This window comes from Verticillium alfalfae, genomic scaffold, assembly GCF_000150825.1.
Source record: "Verticillium alfalfae VaMs.102 supercont1.6 genomic scaffold, whole genome shotgun sequence".
NCBI lineage: Eukaryota > Fungi > Ascomycota > Sordariomycetes > Glomerellales > Plectosphaerellaceae > Verticillium > Verticillium alfalfae.
The window spans coordinates 156,384-166,642 of record NW_003315033.1 but is presented as its reverse complement, the minus strand read 5'-3'; the positions used below and the strand labels follow the sequence as shown (position 1 = coordinate 166,642).

Genomic DNA, 10,259 nt, shown 5'->3' with positions numbered 1-10,259 from the left:
ATTCGCCTTGTCATGCCTGTTTTGCACAGGGTAGGGACGACCGCCGCAATCAGTGACCAAACTTGGGGATTGAAATAAGTCGGCTGCCTCTCTCCAAATTGGTCCATAGTGGGAAATGATCTTTTAACGATGTATTGTCAATGCAGAGACCAACACAGGCAATGTCCATTCGACCATGCCCCTCAACCACGACACTGTGTATTTCTACACGATGCTGCATCTTGTCCCACGGGGCTTTCCACTACCTTTATTGGTGACCATGGAGAACCACTACACAACGTGGCAGGCCCATGGCGAACCTGAAGACAGCAGACGCCACTTTGCAGCCAGCTTCTTTTGGGCGATCGCATGGAGAACGCCAGGCAAAGAACCCATCGGGGGCCTGCCTCGAGACAAGTCCACATCGAAACGTAACCCCAACATGATCAGTCTTCTTCATGAACAACTTTGGCCATGTAGACCCTGATAAGACGCCTCTTATCGCCAGGTGGAGGGGGCGACCAGAAATCGTTAGCGCCGCGCTCACCGCCCGGCAATTGAACAAAAAATTTGGTCCCCAGACGCCCGTCTCCGTCTCCAGTCGGTCCCCCATTGAGTCTGCTCCCAGCGGTTTTGGAAGGACAAGGACTGCCTCCCGCCGGTATCAACGGTCTTCAGAGAACTCCCTCCCTCCGCCCCCGATCGACAAGCCACCTCAACCGCTCCTTGTTTGAGATCAAAATGGCGACCAAGGCCGCCGCCACCGGAAGCAAGCGAAAGGCTGCCCCCATGGGCAAGGCCACCTCCGACAAGTCGGCCAAGAAGGTCAAGACGGACGCCCCCAAGAAGAAGAAGAAGGCTGCGCCCGTCGAGAGCCCCGCCGACAGCAGCGACGACTTTGACGGCATCGACGACGACGAGTCTGACGGCGGCGCCAAACTCGAGCAATCGCCGCCGCAGAAGAAGAAGTACGACGGCAAGGCCAAGGCCGACAACATCACTGGCGTCGGAAAGCCCGTCATTAGTACGCCCGCCACGTTCCCAAAAGAAAAAATACAAGAGACCATAATGCTAACTGACCACCAGCGGAATCCTCCAAGGAGGCCCACGCTCTCCAGAAGAAGCTGGCCCGCGAGCGCAAGGCCGCCAAGCCTCTCGGCGATGAGGTCCAACGCACCAAGAAGATCTGGGAGCGCCTGAGGAGAAAGTCCCACGTCCCCTCGGAGGAGAGGAAACAGCTGCTCGAGGAGCTCTTCACCATCATCACCGGCCGTGTCAAGGACTTTGTCCTCAAGCACGACGCCGTGCGCGCCGTGCAGACGGCCATCAAGTACTCCAACGCCGCCCAGAGGAAGCAGATTTGCACCGAGCTCCAGGGCACCTTCTCCCAGCTCGCCGAGAGCCGATACGCCAAGTTCCTCATCGCCAAGCTCGTCGTCCAGAAGGAGCCCGAGATCAGGGACATGATCATCCCCGAGTTCTACGGCAGGGTCCGCCGTCTCATCAACCACCCCGAGGCCTCGTGGATCCTCGACGACATTTACCGCCAGGTCGCCAGCAAGGAGCAGAAGGCCATTCTCCTGCGCGAGTGGTACGGCCCCGAATTTGCCCTGCTCGAGCGCAACAAGAACGAGAAGCCGACCTCGGACCTCGCCGCCATTCTCGAGGAGTCCCCCAGCAAGAGGGGGCCCATCATGAAGACGCTGTGCAACATGATCAACTCGCTGGTGCAGAAGAAGATGACCGGTTTCACCATGCTCCACGACGCCATGCTGCAGTATTTCCTCAACATCAAGCCTGGCAGCGACGAGCACACGGCCTTCCTCGACCTGCTCCGCGATGACGAGAGCGGCGATCTCTTCAAGAACATGGCCTTTACCCGCTCCGGTTCGCGTCTCGCGTGCCTCCTCCTCGCCCACGGTTCTTCCAAGGACCGAAGGAACATCCTCAAGGTCTACAAGGACAACTTCGTCCTCATGTCCGGCGACGCCAATGCCCACATGGTCATCCTCACGGCGTTTGACGTGATTGACGACACAAAGATGACGTCCAAGGTGATCTTCTCTGAACTCATCGGCGACGACGAAGAAAAGGTCGCCGAGAACATCATCGCGTCCATGAACAACCAGTACGCCCGGGCCACACTGATGTACCCCATCGAGGGTCAGTCCAAGGCCCTGTTCCTCTCCAACATGAGCGACGACAAGGCCATCCTCCAGGAGGTGCACGAGATCCGCAAGACGACGAGTAAGAAGGACGACCACATTCGACGCGCAGAGCTGGCAGCCGTCCTGGCACCATCCCTTCTCAGCACCATTGCCGCCGCCGCCCCAACGCTGCTGGCAGACTCATTCGGCTGCCACATCGTGACCGAGGTCCTCCTGTCCGTCGAGGGCGACAAGACGAAGGCGCTCGAGGCCGTCGCCGCCGTGGCCGAGGGCGACCCTACCGCCGAGCCCATGGAGCTCGACAACCACGTCGCGCAGCAGGCCCACGTGTCGCAGACGGCCTGGGGCGGCCGTGCGCTCAAGACGCTCATCGCCGGCGGCAAGTACAACAAGCAGACGGGCAAGGTGGAGCAGGTCGAGCCCCCGCTCAAGTTTGCTGACGCGCTGTACCCCGTCATCGAGGACCACGTCGTTCAGTGGGCCACGGGCCCCAGCTCGCTCGTGGTGCTTGCGCTTCTCGAGAGCCCCGACTTTAGCCACGGCAAGGAGCTCAAGGCGACGCTCAAGAAGAGCAAGAAGCAGCTGCAGGCTGCCGCGACGGAAGAGACGGCGGAGCAGAAGGCCAGGCGGGAGGCCGAGGCCGAGGCGGCGGGGGAGGACAGCGACAAGGGTGACAAGAAGGCCAAAAAGGCAAAGAAGGGCGGCGCCAAGCCCGAGAGGCCAGTGGGCAACTCTGGCACCAGACTGTTGCTGGAAAATTTGTAAGGAAGGCGTTGTTGCGTTGGGGGACGACGGCTGGCGTAGTTTGTTGCTTTGGTAAATGTGTATGTATTGAGGACAAGCAAAAGGATCTTGTCGCGGCAAATGGCAATCAGCCACTCGAATAGAGTCTTGTGGGTGACACGGATACCCCCCCCTTATCATGCCACTGTCTCATCTCACGGCGCGATCGTCCGGCTTTTGTTTTGGCGTGGCCTGGTGGAGGGATGCCTGGTGCCTCTCCAGGTGCGTACGTCTGATAGGAGCCCAGCCAGCGTCACTCGTCGTGCGGTCTCCCGATGGAATGAGGTCGTGAAGAGTCATTGGACGAGCTGAGCTGTCACCCGTCGTTTCGGTGCAATGCTACATAAGACATGGTGTACGAGAGTGACACTTGGACGCCCAGAGGAGTTGTTGCCCTAGCAAGGTAGTTAGACGTGCTCTGCTCGTAGTAACCCGATGTGTAAGGAGAAAAACATGTTGCTCGCTCATCAATGAATCGGCAATGATGCGTATTTGCTGCCATCATAGCGCTGTGTATGGCAATACCTTTCGATATGGAAATGGAATTACCCCCCTCATTTGCTGACGAACTTACCGGGTTATCATCTCGCTGATTGCTGACTTGGACGCGTTCAACTGGCTGGTGCGTTGTCCATCGGTTCACGAGGATGTATGCCACGCTTCTATATGCTTGTCACAACAACCTGCCTAGGTACGCGCTTGAAGCAAAGTCAGAACAAGAGTGTGTTGCTCTACTACGGTACTTACTTCCGCACCTTCCCAGCAGGCAGGACAAACCAGCTTTTCTTCCACCCTTCGATCAGACTGCCCGCAGAAATAGGTTGTTGTTTCCCACAACAGTCTCGTATGACTCTCCTCCCACAACTCTTCTTCTATTTCGCCCATCGACGGTACGTCAAAGTGTTCTGATCAGGCCAACTCGACGCCCTGGAACCTAGTATCATTCACTGCCCCTCCGTCTGACAACATCGTCCTCTAAGGGTTTTCGTAACTTCCCATATTGGACGTGCGTTCGCTCCTGTTCTTCCCTTTCTCCAGCCATTCATTTCTCTCGTCCCCTCTCAAGCTACGAAACGGAAACCGTCCAGAGCTTGTACACTTCACATGCAACGACCGACCTGAGCGGCATGCAACTACCCATCGTCGCTCGTTGCTGCACACCAATATCACCCTCAGCCAGCCCACACCAAATATAACGTCATGCGTCGCAGCCCTTCCCCTCAGTCGGGCACTGAATGCTCAGACGGTCTGACCTTCTACCGATGCCGCACTAATCACTATGCAGGCTGTTGCTCGGTCGATCCCTGCGAGCTGCCCGGATGTCCTGACGACAGGGACAGGGTCACCGGCGAGGAGGGAAGCACCACTGGTGGCAACGAGGGCGATACGCCCGTAGATGGTGAGGACGGCGAAGAAGGAGGTGGAAAAGGAGACAAAGAAAAGCCTACTTTTACTCGCACGGCGATTCCCACGACCATTGCCTCCAAAGCGCCCCCGCTTCAGCCGTCTCCGACTGTGAACCACTCGAGTCCGGCTGCTGCGACGACCACAAACGTTGGCGCTCCAGGCAAAGAAGCTCCCACCACGCCGTCAGCTGTCGAGCCAGTTCCCACTCTAGCCCCTGGCAACTCTATTGCCCCTGAGCCGACTCTCGCTACGGGCATTTCTGCACCGACCAAGACAACCGATGCAGAGGATGCCGGAGACGGAGGCCTGTCCACTGCAGCCAAGGGCGGTATCTTCGGCGCTATGGGCGCTGTTATGCTCATCGTCATCGTCGCCTTTTTCCTTTGCGGCAAGAGAGGCAGGAAGCTCAGAAAGTCACTCACTGCTGGAGGCACCATTTCTGACGACGACCCTCTCGATGGCAAGGGCGGACTCCAGCCCTTTGGCATCCCCCCTACTGGCATGATCCAGGAACTTAAGAATCCCGGTATTCTTGCCCCCTTTGGAGGTCTGTCGTCATTTCATCAGCTTTCAGAATCAAAATTGATGGTTGACCACATTTTCAGATCACTACGAGGAACCTCACTCTCGATTCACCCGCGCCTGCGCTTACAACAGATCCCATCGTATGAAGAACGACCCTCTCAGCCCTGTGTCTCTTGCCTCTCCCGCCACCATAGATCTTGAGCCCCAATCCTCCTTCGTGGAACCTTCGCGTCCGAGATCCGTGACCCCCGAGTTCTCTCGTACGGACGCATCAACTCCCGAGCTTCAAGGATCACCCAAGCGAGCCGCACTTGCCGAGCTTGTGTCGCCCGGTCCCCCCAAGCTCGTTCAGATCCCAATGAACCGTCAAAGCATGCAGCGCTACAAGGCCTACCGCCCGAGTGAGCAGATGCACCCTCTCTGTGAGGGCAGCTCGGCCAGTCTGCGAGGAGACCTTTCCGCCACCCCTGATGAACGGCACCAGAACAGATATGTCAACAGTTGGTCTCGGTGGGATGCGGCTGCTGGTCACTGATGGGTTGGATGCCATCTGAAGAGGTCGCAACAAGTCTTGGTGGGGGTGTTCGAAGGGGTTGAGGGTCCGAGGAACAAGTGTCTTTGTTTTGGTTCTGTTTCTGGCGTTGGGTATACCCGCGGCTGCTTTCCACGATTAATACCGCCTTTGGCTTCGTGTACATCTTGTCGCAGTTCAATACTAGTCATCTGCTGACATTCGCCACGTTGCAAACTACAGCCAGTGTGCAGTGCATGGCTATCGCCTTTCGTCCTCGAAGAGAATCCAAATATCAGGGCACCGCCCTGACGAGATCATGGTCAGGATCCAAGACCGAGACATTCGACCGAGCTGTTCACAGGGGCAAGAGAAACTTGATGGGTATTCAACACATACAAAGCAATCTGTCCGTTCCATCCCTCCCGTCCCGTCCGGTGAAAGAGCCGGTAATACGCCTAACAACATGCAGTCATGTCTCGAATCGATGCGCAGCCTGATGACTGCTGCCTACCTTTGCACTCGTCCCTTTTATCCCTGTGCCTGTCCCGAGCGTCGCCGTCTATGGAAAAGCCCTGCACCACCGTGACGTTGACCACCATCCACGGGAGCGGCCTGTCCTTTTCTACAAGAGAGTGCGATGGGAAGGTGCCCCGTTGCCCACTCTCGCCCATGTGTCCGGCACGTCACCTGCTCTGCAGCTTACTGATCTCGTCGAGAAGCTCCTGGAGGTCTTCGTCGGTGATCTTGTCTTGGAGGGACGGGATGAGCGTCTTGGCCTCTTCGGCCGTCTCGCAGCAGAGAGAGCCTACGTAGATTTGCAATGGTCAGCAGTCTGGAGCAACGGTACAGACTACCGCTTTCCTGCGAGGGCAGGCAAGGGAGTTCGCGCGGAGGAAAGGGACGAACCTATTTGCGCGCGCTCAAACTTGGCGAGCTGCTTGTGGGCGCTGAGCAGTCGCTCGACGGCCTCGACGTTTTCTTTCTGGCGGAAGCGCGAGAAGGCATCTAGGTAGTTGAGGGTTTGCGTGAGCATCCTGCAGCGAGGCGGCGTGTCAGTTTTTTTTTTTTGAGTCATTCATGGCTTTCTGCTGGGACGACAGGAGAGTGCACGCGCCGTCGTGGGTGCGGCAGCGAAGGGGAGAGGGAGAAGGGAACACATGGCGTACTCGGTTTCGTTGACGTTCTTGCGATCCATCCGGCGCTTGGTGACGAGGGCGTTGATGACGAGCGAGGCCTCGGAGAGGGTCAGCGTGTCGACCTCCTGGAACTCGCCCAGCTCGAGCACGGCCTCGGCCTTCTCCTGGCCGGGGACCGGGGGGCGGGGGCGCGAGGTGGGCTTGAAGCGCTTGCGCTCCTGCTTCCGGGGCGGGATCAGTGTCGAGTCGCCCTGGTCGGCCATGGTGGAGGGGCGGTGCTGCGATGAGGTAGGTAGCCTTGTCGCGCCGTCGCGAGGTGGAGGGTCGTGCTGACAGGGGCCAATTTAAGTCGTATCTTATGGCTCGCGTTCGATTGCGTTGGTGGTCGAAAAATGATTGTCGCAATTGCTGATGGCGGGGATGCGTAGGTGGAAGATGGCGTGTCGTGCCTTGTCGTGAATGAGGCTGAAAGATTGAAGGAAGACCGAATGTCGATTCCCACCATCATGCACGGACCTGAATGTCCTTGGACCTAGCACGCTAGAAGGTACCTGGTGCCGGGGGGGGAGAGCCAAAGCTGTATCGGGGGGGGGGGAGGGATTCGCTCTGAGGCGTGTCTAGACAGTGGGCCATCCGCCCGCGCTTCACCCGTGCTCACCAGCCTGCCTGTACTCGGCCTCATATCGTCTCGAAATCCGACATAACGGTATTGTGCCAGCCACGTGTGATAACACCGTGAGATTGGACGTCTGAGCAGGCAAATGACGATCAACTCAACCATCTCATAACACCGCAGGAGCCGAAGACGAACCATGTACGTATGCCATCTCTCCGCCTCCATTGCCCACATGCTCATCGGCTCACAGGACTGTCTTCGCTGTCATCATCATCAACAAGGCCGGCGGTCTCATCTTTCACCGGACCTTTCACGAGGGTGGGCTCAACCAACTCAGCACGAATGACTACCTCGTTCTAGCGGGCACATTCCATGGGTGAGAGCTGCGCATCTTCCCCCCTTTCAGTCCGGGGCCACGCCGTGCTGACCTTGCCACCCCCTTTCCAGCGTCCACGCCATCACAGCCCGCCTGGATCCCATCAAGACCCAACCCAACCGCACATCCAACGTCCCCGGAAGCATACCGAGCCGGCCTGAGCCGCCGTCGGGCCTCGAGGTCATGGAGACGGAGAACTTCCGACTCCAGTGCTTCAACACGCTGACAGGGACCAAGTTCCTGCTCTTCACCGACACGACACAGGTCAACGTCGACGTGACGATGCGCAAGATCTACGACCTGTACAGTGACTATGTCATGAAAGAACCCCTTTTTACCAGCTGGAGATGCCCGTCCCGTTGCGGAGATTTTCGAACAGGAAAGCTGCTGTCGTACATGAGAAGAAAATCAACAATAGGGTGATAGCGTAATGACAGAATCAGCTTTGAAACCACACGAAATGAGAAGCGTGATGCAAACACATTTGGCCGGCCAGCCTTTCTCTGCATGCCTTGGGAGAGCAAATATTCGGCAGGCCGTTCTAAACCCTGGTATTTGTCTGTTCCTTGTTACCACCCCACTTGGATCTAAGGCTCCAAAGGAATGAACACCGCTCGCGGCCCTTGGGGGATCTATGGACGTGTCCATCTTATCGTCGTCCCTTCTTGTCCCTCCTTGTCGCTGCTACCGCTCGCCTCGCCCAGCAGCGGGGGCCGACTCGCCATCCTCCTTGATGTCGTCCCAGCGAAGCCTTCTGGGCAGCCCTCGGCATCCTCGCGTGCCTTCTTCTCCTGCCGCGCCTTCTCCTCCTCCATACTCATGCGCAGCGCCAGCGCGAGCTCCGGGTCCATGACGGGTCAAAGTCGAGCCCGTCAAAGTGCGCGCCTCGCGCGCACCGCGCGGCTCGCGCTGCCGCCACGTTGCCGGCGCCCTCGCCGAGCAATATCGGGGACGAGATGAGCTGGTCGCTGAGCAGCTTGGCGCTCGGGGGGATGACGACCAGATGTGAGCCCTCGCCTCCCTTGACGTTCTCGTTGAAGGCCTGCAGCTTCTGCTGGGTCTCGTCGTCGTCGTGGGCGCCAAAGAGCACAAAGTCGACCGAGACGTTGCCCTTCTTCATCTTCTTGGCGAGCTGCACCAGCTTCTTCTCCTCCTCCTCGATCGGCGAGCAGACAAAGACGATTATCCGTTGACGTTGCGACTTGTTTTGACGGTGCTTGAGAGCCAGCTGCGCGTGGAGGGGGGGACGATTAGTCAACCATGAACTGGTGCAGAGGGGTGGGTGTATCCCGCGGAAAGAGGGTGAGAGCTTTGCACGTACACCGGCGACCTGGATTCCTGTAGCAAGGTGCGAGGACCCCTTGATCTTGTTCTTCGTGCGATGGAGGCCCTCGAGAATCTTGCCCTGTTCCGTGGTGAGCGTGACAAGGACCTCGGGGCCCTTGCCGCCCATGCTCATTAATCCCACAGACGACTCGGGGTTGCTGTTCGTGATGGTCTGGAAGATCACGTTGGCGGCATCGGCCTGCGAGTCGAACCGTGTGGGTTGGTAGTCACCGTTGCGGCTGCTCTCGCTGTTGTCGACGACAACCATGACCGCTTCGAGAACCATCTTGGGCGGCGGTGCTCCGGGCTGAGTCGTAGGAAAGGGAGGGCGGGCGTGTCGACAGAAGGGAAGTGTGATGGTCGGAGACTGTGGCTTGCAATAGTGCGCGATTCTGTGTGTTGTTGACCGTTGGGATGACGTTGCGCAGGTTGCGATGGCCAGGGCTGGTCTAGAAGGCTGTAGAGGCGTGGATGATGTACAGCCAGCTTCACGACGAGAGCTCCTGTCCCGTCTGTCGTAAGGCAGTTCAGCCTAGCGGTCATCCATTGGTTGGTCGAGGGAAGCCCCACCTTCTCCATCTACATGCCCAAGTACCTAGATACCTTGGTACGCAAGGGCCATGTTCTTTTGGGGGAGGCCGGCCTTCCTTACGTAAGGCGACCTCGAGGCCCCGTCTCCCAGGTTTGTTTACACCCATACACCAGCTCCGTCCACTCACGAGCCGATCCTCCATCATCGGCGCTTCCACATATCAATACGACCTCTCAACCTTTCATCCTCCGAACGCACGACTTCTGTACTATCGAGCCCGACACGCCATCCAGATCAAGCAGAATGGCACCAGTTCGAGCGAACAGACGCGTGTCAGGCGACTCCCCAGCGCAGCATGCCACCTCCCCCGACAGACACATGATCCCTACAAAGACGGCAGCAACGCCGATACGCAAGAGCCCGATCAAGAAGAGGAAGGGCATCACACTCGAACAAAAGCAGGCCTTGGTCGAAAACCTCCAGCTTGAGAGTATGTCATGTCCAGACTGTGGGTGGCAAGGATCGAGACGCGTAGATACTGACACGCCTACCAGTCACAGACCGCGCGAGACGACTGCGTGCCCAGTATCATGCCCAGGCACAGAGCCTGCGATCGCGAGTCGAAATGCGCGTCAACAGAATCCCCAGATCGCTTCTCAAGTCCACCATGCAGGACCTGGTCGCCAAGTGCGCCGAGCAGCAGAAAAAGCTTGCCGCGGCTGCGCGTCCGCCGCCCGTACCGGAGAAGGACTTTGCTCCCAGGGCCAGCCCGATCAAGACAGTCAACGCGTCACAACCCCCATCGCGCCCCAGGAAACGGCTGAGGTTAGTTCACATCTGGTGCGTCGCTCATCATCATCATCGCTGACCCCGGCCAGTGAGGACATGGCAGGTGAC

General features: G+C 58.2%; 5 protein-coding genes across 5 annotated transcripts in view; 3 read left to right on the top strand and 2 right to left on the bottom strand.

Moving 5' to 3' along the window:
- Window positions 1-720: 720 nt before the first annotated feature.
- VDBG_05132 (PUF6) lies at window positions 721-2,912 on the top strand (the record flags this gene model as incomplete). The annotated part of the gene is made up of 2 exons (XM_003003973.1): window positions 721-1,003; window positions 1,066-2,912. 2 exons carry the CDS (start codon window positions 721-723, stop codon window positions 2,910-2,912), a joined length of 2,130 nt encoding a protein of 709 aa, XP_003004019.1.
- Window positions 2,913-4,130: 1,218 nt separating this feature from the next.
- VDBG_05131 (predicted protein) lies at window positions 4,131-5,397 on the top strand (the record flags this gene model as incomplete). The annotated part of the gene is made up of 2 exons (XM_003003972.1): window positions 4,131-4,884; window positions 4,943-5,397. The coding sequence occupies 2 exons, from the start codon at window positions 4,131-4,133 to the stop codon at window positions 5,395-5,397; spliced, it is 1,209 nt and encodes a 402-aa protein (XP_003004018.1).
- Window positions 5,398-6,059: 662 nt separating this feature from the next.
- Window positions 6,060-6,775, bottom strand: VDBG_05130 (conserved hypothetical protein; the record flags this gene model as incomplete). Its single annotated transcript, XM_003003971.1, has 3 exons — window positions 6,060-6,181; window positions 6,283-6,410; window positions 6,543-6,775. The coding sequence occupies 3 exons, from the start codon at window positions 6,773-6,775 to the stop codon at window positions 6,060-6,062; spliced, it is 483 nt and encodes a 160-aa protein (XP_003004017.1).
- Window positions 6,776-8,136: 1,361 nt separating this feature from the next.
- On the bottom strand, window positions 8,137-9,116 carry VDBG_05129 (26S proteasome non-ATPase regulatory subunit 4; the record flags this gene model as incomplete). The annotated part of the gene is made up of 3 exons (XM_003003970.1): window positions 8,137-8,320; window positions 8,401-8,732; window positions 8,826-9,116. The coding sequence occupies 3 exons, from the start codon at window positions 9,114-9,116 to the stop codon at window positions 8,137-8,139; spliced, it is 807 nt and encodes a 268-aa protein (XP_003004016.1).
- Window positions 9,117-9,665: 549 nt separating this feature from the next.
- VDBG_05128 (conserved hypothetical protein) overlaps window positions 9,666-10,259 on the top strand; it is a gene marked incomplete at both ends in the record, with an annotated part of 1,262 nt that continues 668 nt past the window's right edge. Inside the window, 2 exons of the mRNA XM_003003969.1 lie at window positions 9,666-9,852; window positions 9,917-10,187. Coding sequence (XP_003004015.1) covers window positions 9,666-9,852; window positions 9,917-10,187 — 458 coding nt within the window. The remainder of the gene's footprint in view (window positions 9,853-9,916; window positions 10,188-10,259) is intronic.